General features: G+C 39.5%; 1 protein-coding gene across 1 annotated transcript in view; it reads right to left on the bottom strand.

Moving 5' to 3' along the window:
- TSPAN12 (tetraspanin 12) overlaps positions 1 to 25,289 on the bottom strand; it is a 45,920-nt gene that overhangs the window by 7,464 nt on the left and 13,167 nt on the right. The window contains exons 2-5 of the mRNA XM_059816757.1: positions 24,480 to 24,562; positions 23,390 to 23,525; positions 7,128 to 7,202; positions 2,659 to 2,766 (exon numbers count right to left, since the gene is read on the bottom strand). Of these exons, the coding sequence (XP_059672740.1) occupies positions 2,659 to 2,766; positions 7,128 to 7,202; positions 23,390 to 23,525; positions 24,480 to 24,562 (402 nt within the window). The remainder of the gene's footprint in view (positions 1 to 2,658; positions 2,767 to 7,127; positions 7,203 to 23,389; positions 23,526 to 24,479; positions 24,563 to 25,289) is intronic.

The following is a 25,289-nucleotide window of genomic DNA, read 5'->3' as shown; positions in this document are numbered from 1 at the left end:
TTGCTCTGTCCTTTAAATCCCAACTGCTCCCTCAAAGGATGCTTCACAGAAATTGTCCTACCCTGTAATTCTGCTATCCTTACTACAAGAAACTAACAGATGATAATTTCATGTCAGAAGGGTGACTAATGAACAACTATAGCTGTGGCTGAAGGAAGCAGTACGAAAAGATGATTAAGGTCTTACTAGTGAGGACTATTCCTACAAGGCTACAACTATGGACACATCTGTTGCAAACCAGATGAGAAAAAGCATAGATTTACCTGAATACAGAAAAAAGAAAGAGAGATGAAGAAAGTGACCAAAAAGGTATAGCAATCACAAACGGTGAAAGGAAAATAAGAAAACAGAAGGGGGGGGGGGCGCGGATATCACACTAAAATAAACACTGCAACAGAATCAAACATAAAAGCAGAAAGTCTGGCTGCAAAGCAGATGAGCCATAATTGGCTATAAAAACCACCAGGACTAACAACCTGTCTTCGCAAAGCGCACAGAGAGATTTAAAGCCAAACGACCAGCCTACCATATTCCTAGCTGTTTTCACATAAAAAAGGGCTGAAGCAGCTATATTAGATTTTCTTCAGCAGTGGACGGGGACTTGATATTACTGAAAAAAAGCCTTGCTGCAGGAACAAGATGTTGCTTTTTTCTGTCTGGATGTTCTCCAGTACCAGTCTGAGTGTTTGTGATTCATCATCTGGTTCCTTTGACCCTTGGGCTTGGGAACATTTGCCCCCTTTACCTGCTTCAGAGCCAGAGTCCTGTATAGCACTCCACTCCTCAGACTCAAGCAGATCAGTGCCCAGACACCACATTGGCACACACTGGGCCTTGACTTTACCAGTCCTCTTACAAATCTCACTTCTTCCTTTCTCACCACATCTTTCATGACTCTGTTTTTATCAGTTTGTTAGTCAGTCAAAATCTTCCCAACATGGGACTTTCTAAGGAAAGCTCAAGCTTTGGCTCCTCACTGTAATTGCAAAGACAACCTCATTAAATATCCTTTTCTTACTCTCAAATCTTTTCTTCCCCCTGCCCAGTTCTTCCTTCCTGACTTCAATTCACCCCTCCCATCTTCCTTAGCATAGTCACAACTCTGATATTAGACCAGCAAGGAGGTTATGGGGAAAATACATTTCTCATCTCTCTCAGATGTTAGAAGATACAGAAGAAATAGCACAAAGCTGATCAGGGCTGAATCGTTGGGAACAAAATCATAATTACAAATTTTTTCTTTAGGAAAAAAAATTGTAACGCTGACTGAAGAAGGGCCCTAAGCATAGTGCTCATTCAGGCATTAAGCACATAACAGGCTCACAAATCCACCATCTGAGTTATGAGCAGACAGAATAAAAATGAGAGCCCATCAATTAACTAGGAGCTGTAAAAGAGCCTTCTCAGATCACTTCAAACTTTCCCCAAATCATTCCTCTGGTCAGAAATGGAATATAGGAAATCTAACTTCTAAAAGGAATTCTTTCTCCCCTGGAAGAGTTAAGGCATAATTGAAGTTTTATTACTAATATTGCTATTAAAACCAGCCATTATGATGATGCTATAACAACCAGGAGGATAAGAGGCAGCTTTTAATTTAATCAACCTATATGTTTAAACCAGGATACATTATCAGCTCTATTCAGGGAAATAGAGACCATTTGATTATGTTATCTCAGATACAGAACAGACACAAACACTACCTGCATATGAAGGATTACTCTGTTTCACAGAGCATTTGTGTAGCCAGAGCAGGGGACTGGGAGGGTGGGGGGTGTTTAACCTCATATAGTCCTCACTCTTTCTTTTAGGTTTTAGTATAAACACAGACTAACCAAGTCCTGCCAGGAAATGTTTAAATAAACAGGAAATCTGTGCAACAATGGTAGATTTCAACATTTCAACAAGGGCAGCACAATGACAGGCATTTAAAGAGTTCTCTTCCTGCACTGAGTCATATTTGGAGTTAATGGGTTTTACCTTGGGCAATTTAATGTTTTTGTAACATAGTAGTTCATTCTTTAAAAACAGTTCTGAATTTTAGTAGGCTAGAGGGCAAAGCTGTCAATACACAAGGCAGCTTTTTGGTTTGTTTCCCGCACCCACCCCGGTCAAAGGAAATAAAAATCATGTTCACTTTCTCTAACCTCAGCCAAAGAGACAGTATTGGCATCTTTTTGGAAACTTCCTTTCCTACTTAATTCTAGCTAAACACGTATCTTAACCATGACAGCTCTCTGAAAGGAAACTAACACAGCACACAGGAAGGGGAATACAGTTTAATATAAAATAGCATATAAAAATGTTCATTTTACTTTACCTGCAGATTTTTTATTTTATATACATTGTATTCTTAAATGTTATAATAATTCTAAAAGGTGTTGGTGTCCTAACCTTACTGGCAAAGGAGAAGACAGTGTTAGCAATTTAACTGAATTCAGTAACATTGGGTTTTTTGGTGTTTTACTGTCTTTAGGGCCTACAAAAGCTCAGGAGTTGGATAGCAAGTGATGTTAAATGATATCATCACTACACAGGGTTTCACATGAAATGAATTTGCATTTACCTATTCACTTAAAAAGAAACCTTTTCCTTTAGCAGATAAATAACACTTATGAGCTTGTATTACTTTAGCTCATGAATTAACTGTCGTCTTACCTCCCTCTGGAAGAAATTCCAAGCATGGGTCAGCCACTGGTACCTAGGTAGGCCATAATTGGTCATTCTGGCTTTCAGCGTGATCATATCAGACCACTGCACTGGAACCTGGAGCAAGGAAAGAAAAGTGATTCACAAAGCAGAAAGCTGATAAAATAGATCAGTTGGCTTGTGGCTCCAAACCCAGAACTTCCACCTATTCTGAGATCTTTCCAGTGCAATGACCAAAATAACTCCGTAAAACAGGGAAGCAAGTGCTTCAATTTTTATGGTACTGAAACTTTAGGAATCTTTATTAAAACATCAGGAAAAAGTTTTTTCCATCCTTTGCTTACAAATTAATGTACACTGGAAAAGGAGATGCATTTTTGAGATATTCAGAGATAGTTGGGTACAACTTGATTATATCATTACCAGATTTTTTTTTTAATCTGGCATAAAACTTGAACTGAGCCCCATCCAAGTCATCAGAGATGGCATTTGTCTGCCCCAGTTTAGGTATCTCCCTGATGTCTTATTGGTCAATAGCAAGAAACAGGCACACATACAGGGCAATTCATCTCATCTCAAGATAAGTCTTTTGAACAGAGCAAATGAATCATTCCCTGGAATGTCTAAGGTGACAAACTTAGATTTAAACATCTAACTTCTAAATACATAAAATTAATTGAGATGAATTCTACCCTGAGAGTCTTTACAGTGGCTTTCTGGCTTTGCCTGGAGTCCCACACACAGGTATCCTGAATGTACTTGATTTTAGTATCTTGCTCAAGAATGGCAACAAGAAAGTTTGGACAATGTGAACTTTTTTCTTCACACACACTCATGGCCTTGTAAATCTTTTCTTCTGAATGAGGGATTCTCAAAGTACTTTTCTTTCAAATCTGACTACTCAGAAGTGAGGAGCTGGTGCTCTCCATTGTCAGACTATGACCCTCAATTAGTAATTTGTTAGAAACAATAGAAGCAAGTGCTATGGCACCTGGCATACAGTGCAGTTGAGAGTCAAGATAAAGAAACTAGCTTCTGCTCAGCAGCATAAATTTCAGTGTGCCAAACCAAAACAAGGAGCTGAAGAATTTCAGCGGTTGCCCTTCTAGGCACTCATACCATTCATGCTGAGTTTTGCCTTGTTCCCATTAGCCTTAATAGTCATGGTGAAAGAAATCACAATTGCAATATCAGCTTTCATATGGAAGGTGAGGGAGCCCAGCTACTCTAGCCACTGTGAATTAGCTATCCCGTTCAACTTGGAGCTAACAGTAAGGGCATTCTGCAAATAGCAAGAAATGTTATCTAATAAAAAAAAAATTATCACAATACTTCCCAAGGAGCCTGGTCATTGTTGTGCTAGATGCTCTACAAAAATATAGGGACAATCACTGCCTGCCTGACCCCATAATCCAAATAAGAACATTTGATAATACTTCATTACTGATGCTAAGTTATATTACAATTCTGATGCCCTGGTAAAGCTTCACATATCATGAATACATTAATAATATCCCAGAAATGGAACACACCTTTCACTTAGCAGGATTTTTATTTCTTAAGCTATAAAACATCGAAGTCGCAACTGTCCACATGAAAAATATGTTGGCAGTAGAATACTAAAAAATACTTATAAAAACAGTATCACAGAATATTTCTACCACAAACATTTACACTTCTCACTATAATAAAATAATTCGGGTTTGTACTCAATGCATTTCTCTTTGTACTGCATTGGAAGTTAGCACTCTGCTTTCTTTGGATAATATTTGCTATCGCTGCAATTAAGCTCATATTTGCTAGACTTTTTTTTTATTATCTTATTTGAGTTGAATACAGTCCAAGGTTACGCACGTAACACAAGGCGTCCAACTTCTTTATGAAAACAATGGAAAGCAGGAAAAAAAATTCAAGAAGTGAGAGAAGGAAATTAAAAGCAAGTCAAAACAAACTAAATCCCACTGTAGGAAGACAATTTGATTTCTGGAGCTAAGGAGGGATATTGGAATCTGTGTGTTTGACTGCTCCAAGAATGCTAACATGTCAAACTAAGGACATTGATGTGTCTGTTAAATAGCTTCCTGTCAGCTCATGCACGCAGTAGTGCATAATAATCCATGAACTTGAGATGCATTTGTTTGACTATACACCAACACTTGTGTAGTACGTAGACAAACAAAAAATAGAGAAGCTGGTTTGATTTTAGCATAAGTTCTGTAAAGCTCAGTTTGCCACTGAGATCTACTTAATCATTATTATTTTTCTAATGAGTCTCAAGGCTTGACCAATGCCCAAGTAAGCCGAGAACCCACACTGGCTTTTCAGTCTTGTGGGTGGAATAAATTAGTCATGAGGCACACTTCACACTGAGAGCTATCATGAGCTGGAAGGAAAATTGTTTATACAAGGACTCTTACAGCAACTTGTCCACACGCCAAGGAGAGCCCATATTGGATTACCAGAGGCGGTTATGCCTCCGTGACATTCTTGACAACATCACCCACCCACCTATGCTAATGCCAACTGATTCTCTGACACCCACCAGGGGCTTGTGTGATTTCATGCTACGCTGAAACCAACACGACATCAAGTCACCCCCATGGATATAACAGGGAGTCTTCATATCTTTATCAAGTAGAGTAGGAGAAAGCATGCTCTAGGCAAGTGACCTGCACCAGTATGAAAGAACCACTGAAAACCAACTGTGCTCTTCCAGATTGCCACATTCCCTGTGGGTCTCCACAGCAAAAAACCTGAGTCTGGCCCATCTCATCACACGAAGAGCGGTAGTGTTAGGACAAAGGAATTAAGAAGAGGAAAGCAGATGGAAAGAGAAAACAAAAAAAACACAACAGTATTTCAGGGGATAAGGAATAAAAAAAAAAAAGAAATATATAAAGGGAGAGAAAAGAAAAAAGAAAAGCAGTTGCTGAAGAGATTTTTTTCTGTTCTATTTGCATGCTTATGTTCATACACTCAAACTCCTCGGAGAAAGAGGAAGAATCAGAGGAGCGTGGAGTATCTGGGTTCACTGTGACCCACTGCAGAAGGTGCACACATGGAGCTCAGTGCTGCTTCTTTTGGCAAAGGGGTGCAGGGACAGCCATGTTTTTTTCTGGAGGGAAGCAGCATCACTAGTGCCTTAACATAAAGTAGGGCTACACCAACTTTTATCAAACTGTCCCAGGTTTCAGTAGCATAGTAGGTAACTGAAAGCTTGGGGGGGTCACACTACAACACACCGTAACTTCAGGTCCTCTAACTGAATAGTGAAGTCTGGAGAAGGCATGTACCAGCGCACTGAAAGCTATGTTATTTCAGGCAGCTTCCACCAACAAGATTTCTGTGGAAAAAGGGATGTCAGTTATAACTGTCACCCTTGGCAACCCCCTCCCCAGAGGGAGGCTGTGCCCATAGGATGAAGCATGCCTCTTGTCCGCATTCCCAGTTATAAAATGCATCAACATAAGCTGACATTTAAAGTAAAGGGATAGCCTTAATCACTGTTATGTTAGAACACCCCTCTGGAATCCGTACAACAAGGGAATGAATGCTGATGCAAAGTGCTGCCACGTAACTTCAGGTTTCAAATCTGCCATAAATTCCTTTGGTTCCAGTACCGTGTCAATATCAAGGCGGATCCCTCCCGTCTTACTGCAATGTAATCACTACGCACTGTTGGAAAGACCAGCATATTGGGCATATCTTGGCTCAGAGAAAATATTTGTCCCTCTATTCCTAAAAATGTACCAGACTAAGTACAAGACATAAGGATATAACAGCCAGCAGAATAACATTTCAGTTTAATTTCTGCTCAATACTTACCCATTTTCTTGCATGATGGTTACAAGTCTTCAGTTTGAAAATTAAAGGTTGGTACAGCTATAAAAACTAGACAGACATAAAACTTCTTCACAAGTTTACAGAAGAGTGTTTTATAGTTAAGACATGTTTTGCTTAAAACTGGCATTTATAGCTTGTAGAGGCAGAGGAAGGTTTCAGCAGATAGCAAGTCCTCTATTGAAAGAGCACACTGTCTGTTTACAACATAGTAAACCCAGCTATGGTTCTTTAAAACATGAAGAGCTTTTGGGGCAAAATCCCTTCAAATCCTCACGTCTTCTCTCAAAATACTTATCCTAAGCCTGAAGTTCATACTTTACCCTCAAAACTTCCATTGACTTCAATGAGAACCTGCCTAAGCAAGAATTAACAAAAAATAAAGTCCTTAAATCAGGGGCTGCAGGATTTGGCTCTCAAATATAGAGGGGGTAAAGAGAAACCCAGAGAGGACCTTCCAAACAGACAAGCCTTCCCAGAAGAATTCTCTGTTTAAAAAAAAAAAAAAGGCAGGCACATGAAATTAGACTGTTGGAATAATGAAAAAAGATAAACACTATAGCAATTAGAAAACAGCTAACTAATGGAAATCTTTGTTTTCTTCTGTTGAAAAAAGGCAGCCTCCTTTTCTGACTCACCGTTATTTCCTGCTCGTAGGTCCAAACACCGCAGGCCAGTTCAATGCAGAATATTACAAGCAAGCTTCCAAAGTACTGCAGAAAACAGAATGATCTTAGTTATTTTTGATATTCAGGTTAACTTTGAAAAAAAGATATAACAATATTAAAGGACATCTCAAAACATTATTAACATTTCACATGACTTAAGACATGGAACCTGAAATACATTTTTGTAACCAAAATATGAAAGACTCATGCAGCAAACTTTCTAAAAGTTTAAGTCATGTGACATTTCTTACTAACTTAACATGAAGCATATGAACATTACAATGGGAAAATAAATTCATTCCCGTGTTGCCCAAGAGTACAAGGCTATCATGACACGTGCAGAAAAATAAATCTCTTTTTTCAGTTCTATCTATTTAAGCAACATATCCAAACCATGCTAATAGCCAAAAAGGGGAAGAAAGCTACGTTCTTATTAAAGCGATTTAGATATCTGAGGTCAGACATAATGTACAAATATTTATTGAGATGGATTGAAATATCTTTGTCTATTACCAGATCTAACCCTTGAACTATTTAAAAATAGAATACACATGTACAAATTAAGAAGCTGTACAGGCCTTGATAATGACGGTTAAGAAAAACTGGTTGCTATGATAAAAAAGAGTAGGGCTATCTTCCGCATAGCATCAACAAATCCTTTCTGAACTGCAGGATAAAGCTGCATGGAAATTAAGACTGCTTTAACTGGTGTTCTCTATTAAAAGTAACCCATTTATCTTTTACTTAAAGTAGTAGTATAGTTCCATTCATTCTCGACCCCAAAATTTCTTCTGTGTCAATGGACTGAGCTCCCACTTGTTCTCAGTACACAAGACAAAGTTACAGTCTCCACAGATTTGAATTTTATTTGGAAATCAAACACCATCATAATATAAAATCAAACACCATCATAATATAAAATAGAATAGAATAAATATATAATTCCATCAGTAGGATACATGCCAAAAGGCTTCTAATTTAGTAATTTCATTCTGGAATCTATTTAGGACAAGTATAAAATACACAAAATGTACTGAGGGTAAGTGATTTTTTTTTCCCTATTAAAGGGTCAGTAAGATGTATTATTTAAAATAGAGAAAATAAAACCACAAGTGTTAGGATTTAACAGTCATCTACATGACATCTTTTTCATTCACCCAGTCTAGAACTGAGTAATTTGCAGATACTGAACAGTATCTTGCCTTAACTTCTACTTGCTGATCAAATCTAACTCCCCAAATTAGGTTTGAAGACACAAACAGCCAAATTGAAAACGTGCACGTAAAAACATCCATGTGAATTTTCAAGAGAAACTTGTACTCATATCCACCCCCCGCAAAAGTCTGTTCAATAAAGACGGTGTTGAAAGAAGAGATCCTCTTTTACTAGTCTCCGCCACATTACATCGCATCTTCATAGTCATTATAGCTGAACAATGCATCGCGTATTCTTATAAATCAACACTATAAGCGCATGCAGAGCTCCAGCATAGGCCTTCAATAACCAATATGTTCATCCTCCGAAGTTCCGAGAGGAAAAAATTTGAGTCATACCTTGTAAGAACAATGATGCTCTCTGAAAAATAAATTCATAAGCTTTTAGACAATGTATCCACTATCACTGTAGTGCCTGCAAGTTATGCAAAGGGTTCTTTAAAAATACATTAAAATCTACCTTGCAAAGTATTCACTTTGAAAGGAGGAAAGAATGCCATGTGCTTTAGCTCTTCAATTCATACAAAAAAAACGTTTTAGGACATTATGGGTAATACCGACATTTTTGAGAGGGCAAACAAATGTTTAGGTGAAAAGCAAATTTGAGTTTTCAGCTGTCAAAGAAAATATCAGTAGTTTTATACTCTAATAGAATAACAAGCCTGGGGCTGCCTGCTATCCCCAAATCTTAGGCAAAACTCACTGATCATAGTGAAAGTGATACATCTGGGGGTGTACATGTGGCATCCTCTGGAAAACTTGTAATTTGCAGTTCCTTGTAACATTTCATTCATTCACAAACCTTAACATTTGAAACCACCTCATTTTTGTCAGCGTATAGTTAAGAAAGTTTCTGGTAGCAGTTAGAGACAGAAGAGCCAAAACCAAGATTTTCTCCAGTTACTGAATATAGCTAGGGATAGAAAACTATTAAGCCAGATTCACTCATAAACCACTTCTGGGTCTGGCAGGAATTGAGCACTCCTGACTCTAGCTACATCTGGAAACATCAGGGCACTGCAGAATCAAGCCTTCTGTCCTGAGAAAGCACATCATCTGTCCATAAGGCAAAAGATGAAAAAGACAAAGAGTTTACACACATGATAGTCCATTCTAGGAACTGAGCGACTGCAGGCACACCAAATCCGTGCACAGGAGCTTCAGTTTCACTCTGCTATTGAAGGGGAATATTATACCTCTCTCTAAATGTAATGGTTTGCAAAACAAATAATTCTTATGCAAGTTGTGTGGGGAAAAAAAACCCCTCTAACCATTATTTAAATTTATTACCCCTAATTTCCATCTTCCAAATACAGAAATTATTACTGGCTTCAATGCTTATTCCTTGTCCTCAATTAAATTCCCACAGGAGTCTGAATGCTAAATGCATCTTCCTGCATTTACACACTTCTGCTTTTTGCCAGAAACAGGGACTTGGTTTTGAAGCAAGGCTTAATATTTTTTCCTATGGGCTGAGTGGGTAGATTTTGTAAAGGAGACGAACTCACTGAAGAACACCACTCTGTATTACGCTCAAAACTGTGCCAGCAAGTCACCAATATTACCTCCTACAGCACACTTCCCTCAGCTGTTGCTGAGATATTTTCTACTGTTTTTTTCTTTTTTTGTGTTGGGTTGTTCTGTTTTGTTTTGTTTTGTTTTTTCCAGGGAGACGGTAGGATAGGAAAAGCACTGAAGGGAGCAAAGAGTTTTGCAAAGATATCTACAGGTTATCATTAAAAAAAAATAATCTACAAGCAATAATGCAAAGCCATGATCACTCCAAGAACTAGAGACCTTTTACGTGGTAAATCCTACAGACTTTTAACATTTTTCTTTTGTAGGCAATTGGTAATCACTATCATTCTCTCCCTAGACAGAATATGCAAAGTCATCAGAAAATTGAAGGGGTGCCTTCATTCTGTTACAAACCCGGCAGAGTCAGTTTCACTGAAGGATTTCCTCCAGTAAAGTTGTGAAAAAGCTAAAATGTTGCTTCCTTGAGAAGCTGAATGACTGCAATGCTGGTAGAAAACACTCCTTTGAGAGTAACAAATCAATGTAAAAATATTTGCAAATTAAAAAAAAAAGAATAACGTGGTAGACATTTACTGCTCTTCACTAAGTCACAGACACGCATGTGGCCTAGATCCTAAACTTCAGCATCCCTGCAGCCTCAAATGGATGTTGTCAATTAGCAGGAGCTGGTTCTCCTGCAACTTCTTCATTAAGCTTGCTCACCACCACTGGCTGCAGGGGAGGAAGGAAGGAAGGCAGCAGCTCAGCAAAGCTTTCCAACAGGAGCATCTCCTCTAATACCTGGAACCTTGCAGAAGCACCTGGATTTTTTCTGCAGCAATGGATGGGTATGTGTGCATGGCTCCATCACTGATGGCCTGCAGAGACTTAAACAACTGTATTTTTCCAGCACATCTGCTCTGAGACAGAGGTGAAGGAACTAGAAAGTCTAGAGTTCAGGAGAATTGCATTCCCCATCCTTTCTTGTGCAAGAGAGTAAACAGGAAAGAAGCGGGAACAGAAACAAAGTTATTACTGCAAAAACCACTTTCAAAGAGATGTGGAAAAGACAGAGGAATGAAGGGCCAAGGAAAGATATTAAGCATATGCCCTAAGTAGTCACCAGACCCTGTTTAGCTAGAATACCCTTCATGTGGTACAGGTGTAAGAGTGACCACAGCCAACATCCATCCTCATCCTGCCCTGAAACCTCCAATGCAGAAACTACACATATCAACAGCACGGAAACCCACTTACCCACAGCCACTGCAGAGACACTATGATATCATACTCAGCTACTACAAGCTATAACCACCTCCAGAGAGGCCTTGCTCTTCTGAAAGTCAAACAACCGTAGTCCACTTCTACAGGAAATTCATATATAAAACAAAAAGGACAGTGGGATAGTGGAACATATGGAATGGAAATCCAACGATGATGAAATTCAATCACAGAAAGCAGGTAACCATCAAGTAAATAATCCAGGACAGAAAAAAAGGAAACAAAAAAAATTGGGACTAGCATTGAAGTAATAGCTTTTGTGCTAATTCAGATGGCTATTTTCAGATAGCTACCTGCATAAAGGCTATCAGAACCTATTAAAGCACTAGAAAGGTACACGGTACCTACACATTAAAAAAATCAAAATAATTTAAAACTATTTTTCTAAATATCTGTATGGATTGTCTAAACAGGATCAAAACTTTTAGTCTGAATAAAATTCCTGCACACAGCAGTGGCATCCTGTAAGAGGGTACAAGCTCCATATATGCCAGTGCTCCATATATGGAGCATATATGCTCTGGCACATGCCCAAATTGTCTTCCTATCTCTCTGAGGCTAACAGCTGAACTACAAAATTAATTTATCCTAATTAAATTATGACAGGTTTTTTGCTATTCTATTTGCTCTACCAAACTAAGTGAATGACCAACATCACAGAACACATTACAGTGTATTGGGTTTGCGTGGCAGCATTTCGGTAGCGGGGGGGCTACAGGGGTGGCTTCTGTGAGAAGCTGCTAGAAACTTCACTTATGTCTGATAGAGCCAATGCCAGCCGACTCCAAGACGGATCTGCCACTGGCTAAGGCCGAGCTAATCAGCAACAGTGCTAGCGCCTCTGTGATAACATATTTAAGAAGGGGGGAAAAAACCGGGAAGAGGCAGCCGGAGAAGAGAGGAGTCAGAATATGTGAGAGAAACAACTCTGCAGACACCAAGGTCAGTGAAGAAGGAGGGGGAGGAGAGGCTCCAGGCGCCGGAGCAGAGGTTCCCCTGCAGCCCGTGGTGAAGACCATGGTGAGGCAGGCTGTCCCCCTGCAGCCCATGGAGGTCCACGGTGGAGCAGATATCCACCTGCAGCCCGTGGAGGACCCCACGCTGGAGCAGGTGGATGCCCGAAGGAGGCTGTGATCCTGTGGGAAGCCCACGCTGGAGCAGGCTCCTGGCAGGACCTGTGGAGCTGTGGAGAGAGGAGCCCACGCTGGAGCAGGTTTGCTGGCAGGACTTGCGATCCCGTGGGGGACCCACGCTGGAGCAGTCTGTTCCTGAAGGACTGCACCCCGTGGAACGGACCCATGCTGGAGCAGTTCGTGAAGAACTGCAGTCCATGGGAAGAACCCACGTTGGAGAAGTTTGTGGAGAACTGTCTCCTGTGGGAGGGACCCCACGCTGGAGCAGGGGAAGAGTGTGAGGAGGAAGGAGCGGCAGAAACAACGTGTGATGAACTGACCGCAACCCCCATTCCCCGTCCCCCTGCGCCGCTCGGGGGGAAGAGGTAGAAAAATCAGGAGTGAAGTTGAGCCCGGGAAGAAGGGAGGGGTGGGGGGAAGGTGTTGTTTTTTAAGATTTGGTTTTACTTCTCATTATCCTACTCTGATTTTGATTGGTAATAAATTAAGCTAATTTCCCCAAGTCAAGTCTATTTTGCCCATGATGGTAATTGGTGAGTGATCTCCCTATGTCCTTATCTCGACCTACGAGCCTTTTCCTCTTACTTTCTCTCTCCTGTCCAGCTGAGGAAGGGGAGTGAGTGAGCGGCTGTGTGGTGATTAGTCCGGCTGGGCTTAAACCACGACACAGGAACATGTTTCTTTCTTGATCATCTCAACCATTTAGACACAAACAAATAAAAAATACCAAATGCAAGCACAAAATCACTATTACTGAATCTAAGATATTTTGCATCTGTTTAAAAGTTCTTTGTTCCAACAATTCCCATTCAGTTCAGAAAGCAATGGTGAACAGCACACACGTGAAGATTTTTCTCAACAGAAAATCTCTCCCTCGTGGTTTTCTATCCTGCAGAGTACATAATTTTTTGTCGCAATCATGGGCAACTGCAGAGGAGGATATAAAGCGTGAAGCACAATGTTTTAAGTTTTTTGCAGAGATGTAATATAAAACTCTTACTGCAGTTTTAGAGATTTTTTTGTTTGTCTTGAATATGCCACACAATTCCTGCAATTCATCACAATGTAATTTGTCTATGCTTTTCAGGCAACAGGTGAAAAGAACTGCTTAAAAATAACCTTCTATTTCCGTTACTAACGTGGCAACAGGATGATGGAAAAACTAGGACTTCAGAAAACACAGTACATGGAGGGAGTTTGTAAAAATTTTGCTCCTCCTCCCACCCCAATCCCCATTTTAAATGCCCTTCTCCAAAATAGGTCCAACAACATGGAATTCTTCAGAGATTTTTTTGACACTGGAAATATTAAATTCTAATTACATTTAGCAAAGGAAAACTAGAGTTAAAACTCTAGTGTCCTGCAGCAGTCTACTTCACATGCCTTGGCTATTGCACTGAATACCCAGTGCCCTGTTATCAGCCACCGCAATAATTGCGCTGGCACAGATACAAAAGCCACATGACTGTCCACTGAGGATGCCCTTCCAAACTCTAGCATAAGCATTATGCCAGAAATTAAGCTAAGAGCAGGAGCCCTCATAGAAATTGGATTACTTAGAGTACTTAGTGACCAATGAGTCACTATGGCCCTCTGGTGCCAAGCAGCCCAGGCAGGTAAGTGTAGCCATACTACAAAGCCATGCATACCCAACTATGTTCCTGAAGTGGTACCACATGGGTTTTTTTGCTCTGCCACAACTGGGTTCGGTCATTTTTTGCCAGTGTCCTATAGAATCATAGAATCATTTAGGTTGGAAAAGACCTTTAAGATGATCGAGTCCAACCGTAAACCTAATACTGTCAAGTCCACCACTAAACCATGTCCTTAAGTGCCACGTCTACACGTCTTTTAAATACTTCCAGGGATGGTGACTCAACCACTTCCCTGGAACTACAGAATGCCTTATCAGCATTCCGCTACTATAACCTGTAAAATCAGTGGGCTCTTAGCCCACACACAAGGAGAATCAGACCTGATTACATCCCCAGTCATGCTCTCTTGATCCCGCTCATATCAAACATGGTATGATCATTTTATTTGCTATTTGGAACTGTGATCTGGAAGCAAGAGTCTAGGCAACTTGCCAAAACACAAACTGAGACAGCATTCTGTGGCAACCCAAATTTCATCAGAACTAGAAAGGCACAAGAGTGGCTTGCTAAATCTTTTTCCTCCCTCAAATCTTTGGTTTGCATGTTGCGTGATGCTCCTGTTACTCAGATTAGGACCCTACTTCATCTGTTTTGACAGCTTCCTAGTTAACTACTGCCATCCTAGAAAACTGAGGAGACTTCACAGTCTACTAAATTCATCCCTAGAGAACAAATATATCCCATCACACAACATACTCAAAAATACTGACTTCTTCTTAAGTCCACTTCCAGACAGTGAGACAGCAAGAGACCATTCTGTATATGAAAGCAAATGGCAATGGCAGGCAGGGGCTAACGACTGGAGTCAGAAGTTTCAACATGGTTAAGAGAAGCAAGAGCATGGAGGGTGTTGCAGCTTTTGGAGAAATCTGAGAAATCCTTCTGTTTTTTAACAAATGTGCCTTTCTTCGAAGGATCAGTATACTTACTAATGAATCATCGTTCATGTGCTCTGTATTTCATTTAATAAACATCTTTTTTCAAGCTTTACCACTCTCCTCCCAAGCGTTTTTCTTTTCTCCCAGAAGATACAAAACTTTTTTTTTTTCCCCCTCAGACTCACGAAAAACCACAACCCTCATGAAGAGTAGCTGATCAGCAAGTCCAGCCTCCTCAGACTTGCCGTCTGGTGCTCACACCACCTTCTTGGGCAACGTGGTGCATATGGCAAGAGAGACAAGGAAAGTTCTGGGAGGGAAGGGCAAGGGCTGAAAGAGATTCCAAGGGTAAGGCAGCTGCAGGATGAAACCTTACGGGAATCTCTAAAAGACCAAAGTATATGGTATGTAAAACAGATGCCAGAAGATTTTAAGAGGGTTATGCGTAGCATTTCCCAATGGCTAACAGCCTGAGAGTGTCAGCCTTGTTCTTCTGAGACGCAAACCATCCAGACATCTGTCTGCACCCTGAGAAACGTCAGATGACCACCACCACAATGCTGGATGACCAACAGGAACCAGACTCTTTCTGTGCAAAACCTAATAAAAAGTCCTTCCTCCCTCAGTAAGTTACAAGCTACGGTTCCCTTTATTTTTGTTACAGTTTGAAAACTAACAAGGTTATTTTAATAATTAATCCAGCTACATTTTTTAAAAATGGAGCAAACACTCATTAAATGGAGTCAGACAAGCTGTACGGAAAACTGAAATCCTCTGTTTATCCACTCCGGCAGCGCAAACTTTCCCCTGCCCCCCCTTCCTCCCTCCCTAGCTCCCTCAGCCCTGCCCTGAAGGGATTAACAGTTCATTTGTCATTCTGATTTAAAATTTGGGTTACTTGCTTGACAATGCAGAAATTGCAGTCACAAGTCAACAAGGAAATGGGCTGAAACCAGCAACTTACAACATTAGCTACTGAATGCCATCCAGTTCTTCAGAATAAATACATTCCACAGCAAAATGATCAAATATGTCTATTATTTTAGATTTCGGTTTCCCAGATCACCAAATTTTGCCAATCTGTACAAAGCGTCTTAAAGCCTGTGACCTTTGCAAAGTACAAGTTTTTATATAAAATAATTATCACTTTTTCCAAAACCTTTATAACTAATTTTCTGAATCAAAAAAACCTTTTTTTATGGCAATGAACATTTTAATTTTCTATGGTATGTGTCCAAGTTCTTTTGATTGACCCATTTGCTTTTTTAAAAACTAAGCAAAATTATTTATGAATAGTTAGAACTTTGTTCACAGCCTCGATTCTTCTATATTATAATCTGTTTTAAGTTTTTACTTAAACAGTTAATCTTTGCTTATATAAGGAAACAGGTATTACTTTGGAAATAAGCAAACGCACACTCCAGACAACTATTAGGATTTATTTGCCCAAGACTCAATTACCTCAAGTCATTGAACTCCAAGGAATAAGGGTCATTGCAAGGTCATGATAAAGTACTGAACAAGACATAGGTAAAGATAGATGTTAGACCATAATTTCCTCAGGGCTTACAATATTCCCTTCCCCCTTCTTCTCCCCTTATTTCCAAACACAGCATCCTTCATCTCTCTAACCCCTCTTTATTTTCTACCAAGGAAATGAAACACCATAAAAATGCATCTTTGGTCAAGAAAATCCTTTTTCCTTGTAAAACAGACCAATTTGGTGCTGATATACACAATAATTCTGCCTCAGCATGCCCCAAAACACTTCAAACATTCACCGTTTCGAGTGAAGAAGTGCTCTTAGATATAAAACCCATACCATAGCCCCTGTGCACACAGCGAAGTGCCTCTGTGGTTAATTAGTCAAAAAGGCAAGATTAGGCAAGAAAAAGAGATTAATTTACCTGACAAGATATCCACTCCATACTCAGTTTGTGGCAACAAGAATACAGTTGAACCACAGCGTCAAGGCATGCCCCACCGGTGAGGCTGGGCTGTGTTTCAGACAAGATACAGAGGTTTGGCTCGGTTTTGTGAATCTGTTCACTCATTTACTCCTTCCTTGCTCTCAGGGACTCTCCCATTCCCTATGTCTTTCAGCAGAGGAAAAAAAGCTGGACAAACAAGCAATGAGAAACGAGGAGCTGGGAAGGACAGAGGGGAAAAAAAGCACTACAGCAGCAAGACCATGTATCATCTCAGCAGCAGCCCATCTTTTCTCAGTCAAGATGCAGCATCCCTCATTCCCATCCTGGTATCACCCCCAGCTCTCTAGCCTCAACAACCCCAGCCCCATGAACCTACTATCGTATCACTCCCCGTCTTTTCAATAGCTTCCTGGTACCCACTTCCATCATTCCACTTCACCAACCTTTGTATTACTATCTTCCCTCCTCTGTTCACCAGGGAGTATCACTCCAGAGCCCTTTTCAGCTCTGGTGCCATTTCAGCCTCTTCTACTGCCCTGGGCATCAATGACTTTCAAGAACTTGGAGGGAGGAAGCAATATTAACAGTGTAACAAGTGGGAATGGGGGAAAACAGGAACAAGGAAGATAAAAGGAACAAGGCTTGCTCCAAAAGTTTTGGATCATGAGGCCAGACACAGTGACACCTCGTAAAACCAACACTCAGGACGCACATGCCCAAGAGCAGGCAAAGTAGTCACCCCCATTAGGCGAGCCTAGAAGTATAGCATGCAGTGAAAAGCATGTCACGGAAGTCCAGGCAGCATGTTTCATTCTGAAAACATATTGAAATCGTAAAATGGCTACTGTCAACAGATATTTACTTTTAATTTAGCACTGTACCTTTTTCAAAAGGACGAGCAAGTGGCTCTTCACTATTGCAGAAGTATGCAAAAACACCTTTTTATTTGACGGCAACGTAACTGCAGTGTCCAACCTTGCTGTCATAAGTCAAAGGCATTTCCCTGAATAGCCCTCAAGGGACTGGACAATTCTTGTTTCTTTGAGCTGCCAGATAATAGCGTCAAATAGTACCGTGCTGCCTCTGCCCTGGTACAACATGGCTGTGCCATCAGTTAGCTGCTAAGCGCCAGGGTGAAGGAAGCAGATCATCACCATGAGTACAGCAAACATTTGGATTTAAGCCAAGCATTCGCAAGATGACCTGGATGCTCCCACCAGCTCAATTCCTGTCGTGCTCCTCCACCCCAACTCTCTTCCCTCCATGCTGCTCAAATATGCAGCTGCTTTTGTTTGTGGTTTGTTCAGCAGGCAGCACCCTTCATCTCTAAATGCCTCCCAATAAACAATAACGCTAGGCAACTTGTACTTCTCATCTGTAAGTTCCTTTTCCAAGCTAAGAAAATCAGGTACCCTTTCAAAGCACTTGCTTTGAAAAAGTCTTGTAAGTACATACACGGCGCTGTACATTTACATTGGACAAGACAAGGTCAACAAAATGCACCTCACGGTTAGACAGGCAAAAAGAGAGCTTGGCGCTGGATCCCAGGACCAACATAGTCTACCCACCATGCTGGGAGCCCTGCAGAGCACACCTGCCCCTGCAAAGCACTCCTGCTCCTGCAAAGTCAAGCTCTGCTCTGTGGCATCGCCAACACTGTTCTCAAAAACTAACAATTTGTTTGAACCTTAAAAACCCTGATCAGAACAGGAAAGAAGCTTACCCCCTAACCTATTTCAAGGCAAAAAGATGTCTAATGATTATTAGTTCAGGCATCTCCTCAAAGAGTTCACCTTTGGACTGCAAGTTAGAAATGGAGCAAGAAAAAACCAATTTAGTCGTATATTTATTTTATTGAGAACGTTGCTCATATGTGAATCTACGGGGGTATAATAGCAATTGGTGAACTTTAACTGTATTTTCTCTTACAAGCGGAACGTCAAACAAGCAGCACTTCGAAATGCAAGCTAAATGTCCAGCCCGTTACCTACTCACTGACTATCTGAATTGGAGTTTTAGCACAGTACTTGCTTCTCATCAAATCTGTACTACAGTATTATAAACCCACTTAAATCAGTCTTTCAAAAGGCAGGCTAACCTGTCTTGTGAATCTCTGTTTTCTTCCTACTCACACACCATTCATAAATGAGCTGCTGATAAAAGGTACAAAATATAAAAATTATGAACTCCGGTCTCCAACCTGTCTAATTCTAAACTGCACAGGTTTATACCAAGTATGTTTGTCAGTTACTTCTTCCCTTTCAATGCTTGGTAGTTTAATAACGAAGAAATAGTTCTGGGTTGGTAAATAACAATTCCAGTGCCAAACGTTAGTACAAGGTATTGGAGCAGCTATGGCTGTGGTAAGAGTCCATGTGGGTCAGAACAAATATCTTGTATTATTACAGAACAAATAAACAATATTATGTATTATTGCAGAAATACATGCTGCCACAAAAAAAAGACAAAAAATTAATTATCACTCAACTCTCATACTAATTCGTGCAAACTGTAGCCACAAGTACTGCAGAATAGTTGGTGCTGTGGTACTGCAGAGCAGCTAACATTTCACACATAGTAAGAGTTCCTTCTAGGAAGGCATTAGCAGTTACTGATACCTCACAAGATAGCAGACGTCTGAATTTAATCATCCCTATCACCTCTGCATCCACATGGACTGAAATGGGTGTATCAGTACAGAAGAATCTGCCCCAAGCGGTAACACAGTCAGTGGTTCCCTGTCACTCTTCAGATGGACTTTACAGAAACCACTTTCATCAACACTGCATTTAGCTGGTTGAGAACTACTGACATGAAACAGCCACATTCACATTAGGTTTGTCACATGTCTCCAGTTTACCTTTTCAACCAAAACATAGTATCATTTCATTTTTTCTCTTTATGAAATATTTGCCTACTTTTAAAGAAAAGACCAATTTAGTTTAATGATGGTTTGTCTGGTTGTGTTTCAACTCAATTAATAGACAATTTAGTCTGCCGAGTTCCAATTTATAACTAGGTTCTGCCATAACCGAATTAACAAGCTGTTTGACAACACACCAACAGGGTCTAACAACATTTAGTTCTGAGGAATATTTATTTCTCTGCCAACTTTACAATAAAAATCAGTAAAATGATTTGCCCTATGGACCATCAAATGTTTTAACAGTTTTTCCCCTTTGCGAAAACATATGCAGACAAATTTGAATCCTTTGCTGTTTGAATGCTGTAATTACAGAAAACTCAGTTATAAATGCCAGAATTTGCAATGAAAACTCCAGCCAGGAAAATATTTTCCAGTGGGATTTTCATGAAGCTGTTCTTGTCAAGCAACAGTGTTTACTCTTGTTGTCTTAATAAAACAAGAACGTCAAAAAAATTCACACACCCTTAAGGTTACTGTTCTTAAAGAATATATGCAGGGGGCGGGGGTGCGCTTTGTTTTTTTGTTTGTTTATTTTTGTTGTTTTGGGGTTTTTTTGTTGTTGTTTGTTTTTAGTTAGGCTATGTGCTCAACAGACTTTAAAAACAATCCAAAATGTACAGAGCCTGAGAAGAGAAGAGGCAAAGGATGGTTTTGGATTTGAAAAAAATAAAGAATCTTGTTTGAAAACCTGTAACAAGCACCATAAAACCTGAACTCTAGTTTCTTATCCTTGGACTTTTTATACACCCACAAGTGAGTGACTTGGAGGAGTCCAGATCTGTCAGTTCAGGCTGGCATCACAGCCAATTCTACATGAGGACGTTGGTCATTCATAACATACAACAAAACCCTATTATAGACACTTAAGGTACACATGGGCTCTTTATACCAACTAGTCTTCAGAACTATGTATTTCTGAAGGAATTAAAATTAAATTATCATAGCTTTAAAACGCTGGTTCTACAAATAATCCAGAGCATGCACCTCAGAAGACTGAGGTACTATATATCGTTCCTATTAAGCTGAGTAAACATTAGTTCAATTTATATATATACCCCATGTGAAGCTGAAGGTTTCAAGCATTTAATTGCAAGATACAATTTCAAAAACAAATTAAAATAATTATGTATTCAGATGTATTAAAAATATCTAACAACATAATATATTTTATGGTCCTTATGCTTTATTAGATTTTCAAAAAATCCAATTCAATTAACAACATTAGCACTAGCAATTAGCATGCTGCCAGGAACGTCAAGATTTGTATCCGAATAGCTCCGCATGCCATCATTATGGCTGTTCATGTACTTCAAAAAGAAGATTAAAAGCATGATTGAAGAGGTTGTTAATGTTTTACATGAAGGTTCTTTTCTTTTAGTTCATTTGGTTGTACAAAAGCTCATTTTGCTGATCCATCACTGTTCTGATTAGTCTGATGAATGAAGCATTGACTTATGTCTGCATACTTCTGTGGTCTAACATGATTGCATTCATTTAACAATTAATGAAAGACAATGACATACTTGGGAAGATATAATTTAGTGTTGCTTATCAGTTTGCTTAGCAAGAGCAAACTCTCAGGCTCCCGAAAATGAAATAGTGCAACATAAAATGATAGAAATGTCTTGGTTTGATTTAGTATAGTTTGACTGCCTAAACACACTTTAAATTAATTTATTTCCAGATGGCATTAAAAGCTGTAAATGTTTTCTTCTTTTCACTGGCAGTTTAAATAAACTGAAGGCCAAAACCAGTTTTAACTTCATTTTCTTTTTAGGATTTTTTTCAAGGCTTATACCAAAAACAATAACCTTTTTTCTTCCAGATACTATGTAGCATTGGTCTATATCATATAGTTGCTTTTGCCTTTTAATTAATTTTAATTCACATTAAAAACTATCACCACTATAAAATAAAAAACACTTTATGAAAATTATCTTACAACCTTAGCATAAAAACTAAGGGCTTAATAAGTTTATTATCTTTCAATACTTTCACTATTTATATAAAACAAAAATATGTACAAAGCGCTTTTAAAGTATGTAAGAAAGATTACTAGATAAATAATTATATAGTATGAAATTACATTAATCCATTATTTTTATGCAAGTGCTCATAACTAAGTAATAACTGTCTTAGAACTTGTTCCCATTGACTTTAACACTGCAAGGTTAAGATCTAGAAATAAAAATACATTACTACTATATTACTATAAAATATTCAGACTTAAATGAGAGTTTTTCCTAACTATATAGCTTTGAAACAATTTTCATCTTGTAAACAGGCTTAACAAATATCCAAAAGAAGAAACAGCATTTGCCCTTTTGCAACTGAGGCACACTTCTGCTGCAGACCTTCAGCTGAAAATCTCAAATAAAGCTTACTCCAATCCTCTCAAATAAAAAAGACGATTTTATACAAAACCCCAGAACAGTTTCCTGTTTTCGCTTCAGTTAGAATACTTCCTGTTAGATAAAAGCAAAGGTTGCATAAATCTCAGCCAACTTCTCATTTTTTTGGTCATTTTGTGCAAAATTTGTGAGGTCCAGGTATCACGTACTTATGCCCGCACAGATCCACAAGAAAAATGCAACCATATGCACTTTGGGAGAACCCAACACACACCGCAGTGAAAAAACAGCAGGTGCCCAACTATACTTGTAAGAGACTCCTGGACATTCTCAGGAGCTGAAGGATTTCACCTGTCTACTTTATCCTACTGCAGTTACGGTAGTCAAGTCTGATACATCTCTTTCACATCCATTGCTTGCCCTCTCTCAGTCTTACAGACTGCTTGGAATCCTACTCAACCTCACGTTAAAAGACAAAGCCCAACTCTGCAAAGGGCTACTAGCTAGACTTCTAAAGCAGCATACAGGTACATGGCACTCCTTGATCTCAGTGTTGCCAATGGTCTAAATATTTTTAAACTCTAAACCTTTAAAATTTGTGCAAGTTTGATGGGCTTTTTGGTTTTGGGCTTTTTGTTTTGTTTTTTAATTGTCTTCAAACTCACTGACTTCCAGATGAAGGAAAAGGCATTTGACTCCCTTGACAGTCAAAGCCTCATCATAGAGCCTTGGGCAGGAGAGACTATTGCTTTTCAGCTGCTCTTGGCTCAGTTACGTAGCCCTCAAACAAAGGAAAAAGTTGAGTACTCGGAATTTATTTTTAAACTTGCTCACAACCAAATGCAACTGCAAAATTCCACATCCACGTAAGAGAAGGCAAAGCTTCCGAATACAATCAGAATTAACTTTCACCAGTTACAAATGCTGTTACTTTACACTCACTATCAACTGTGGGGATAAAACAAAGTCTAGGTTATTTAGCTATTGCACAGCCAAAAATCAAAAGGGTAGCACAAGGGTTTATTTCAGAACACTCAAGACTCAAGTTTCTATAATTACTAGTACTTAAGAGTTTGAGTTATTTTTCCCTTCAGCAACTCCTCTACTAAATGAAGTGGATTTTTGCAAATGAGACACTGCTTGTCTTTCAGTCACAGCATAATGCAGTCTAGGCAGTAAATTCTTTCCCACTGAGTGCTTTGCAATTACAATTCCTCACTGATATCATAACTCAACATGGTAATAAAAATTAATCAGTATTTATCTAATGCCTGTGGATTAAAACTTTTCCTACACTGTTGAAGTAAAGCAGAAGTTAGCTGGTTTTAAAGGTTATGAAACATACCCAGACAAGGAGCAACAGGTTTCTTTTCACTGTTCCACAGTAGCCCAGCATTCCAACTATGATGAGGAAACAGCAGACTGCAATCATGACCGGGTGGACCACAGGAAAGTAAGTCAAAATGACAGCCTCCTCCACCCTAAAACCAATCAGAACCATAAACAAAAAAAAGCATAATCATACAAAAATGATACAGAAGAAAATTGTAATATACCCATTAAAACAAAAACGGTGGATTAGCAGATGCATTCTTTCCAGCGCCTTACACGTGTCACAGAAATCTCTTCTACATTGTCTTAAAGTCAAATGCTGCATTCAGGTACCAGAAAGTAATGCATCATCTGAAATCTCTTTAGAGCAAAGGTGATCTTCCTGTCCTGCACTTGCACAGTGTGCAGCACAATGAGGCCTTCTTCCATCACTAGGGCTCAAAACAACTGTTGTAATAAAACTAATAACATTCCTGAACAGAATTTACAAGGGCATGTAGTTATAGGAAATGGGGTAATAGCTTTAAGCTGAAAGAGGGCAGATTTAGATTAGATATAAGGAAGAAATTCTTCACCATGAGGGTGGTGAGGCACTGGAACAGGTTGCCCAGAGAAGTTGTGGCTGCCCCAACCCTGGAAGTGTTCAGGGCCAGGTTGGATGGGGCTTTGAGCAACCTGATCTAGTGGAAGGTGTCCCTGCCCATGGCAGGCGGGTTGGAACTACATGATCTTTAAGGTCCCTTCCAACCTAAACCATTCTATGATCCTATCATTCATTCTAAATCTCTAGACTGAATAAAGTTTTCAAAACTAAACAGTAATATGATATGATTACACGTTGGCAAAAGGCCAAAAATTGATCACTGTCAGAAGAGAAAGGCACAGAAATAAAACAAGATTGTATTAATATCTTCCCCCCTTCTCTAATCTCAACTGATGCCAGAAATGGTGGCAAAAATACACCTTTCAACAACGCAATAATTAGCTCAACTGAAAGCCTCTTAATCCTCGAAATCCTAATTAGGAAAATTGCCGTACAGAATGAACAACATATACAGCAATCAATCACCCACACAGATTAATAGGTTTAAGGAAAGCTTTACCTTGTTTCTGCGGTTAAAGTGAGAACATTATTCAGGTAGTCTCTCATCCAAGCAGAAACACCTAATACGCTGATGGACATTAACTAAGAAGAAAAGATTAAGTTATTTATCGTGCGTTTAAAAAAAAAAAATCACAAGATCATTCATAATTTAAGTAGAGGATCAATCATTAGTAACATTTTTCATGCATTCCTTTATCCTAACAGCATACTGTCCCCAAAACTGTACTTCTATATGCTCAGAGTTGGTTTGTTGCCCAAGTATGTAGGGAGCCAGTGACAATAACCTTCTCTTCCAGTATGCATAATTAATGCCTGGAATACCTTCTCTTCCACCCAGTGATGCCACTGTGGACTCAAGGCCCACCACTGCACAATGTACCACAGAAACAACAGGGAGGGTTTATGCTGCTAAAATCAGCAACTCTTTCAGGGTTCACAGGTGATATCCACCAGTCTGTATGAAAACATGAAGCCATGCTCAGGTACTCAGCTAGTGAAGAATAATCTGAAGCCCCATGCAGGACACAATGGTACTGATACACTGACACATAGGAGAGGAGGCTTATCTTGGGGTTAAATTTAGAAGAATCTGATTCTCTCAGTCATTCAGATAAAGTCACACCATGAACACTATGCCTCAGTTTCCTGAACCGTAAAATGACAATAAAACTCACTGCACTTCAATTATAAATCCCAGATCATCAAAGCATTTGGGTACCTAACCTGCCAGGCGCTTGAGAGGCATAAAGACACTACACTTCCACCAGGACTGCTCCTATGGCAAGTAAATCCCTGAGACTGAACCCAC

The sequence above is a fragment of the Gavia stellata genome, chromosome 4, assembly GCF_030936135.1.
Source record: "Gavia stellata isolate bGavSte3 chromosome 4, bGavSte3.hap2, whole genome shotgun sequence".
NCBI lineage: Eukaryota > Metazoa > Chordata > Aves > Gaviiformes > Gaviidae > Gavia > Gavia stellata.
This window is presented reverse-complemented; position numbering and strand designations above follow the sequence as displayed.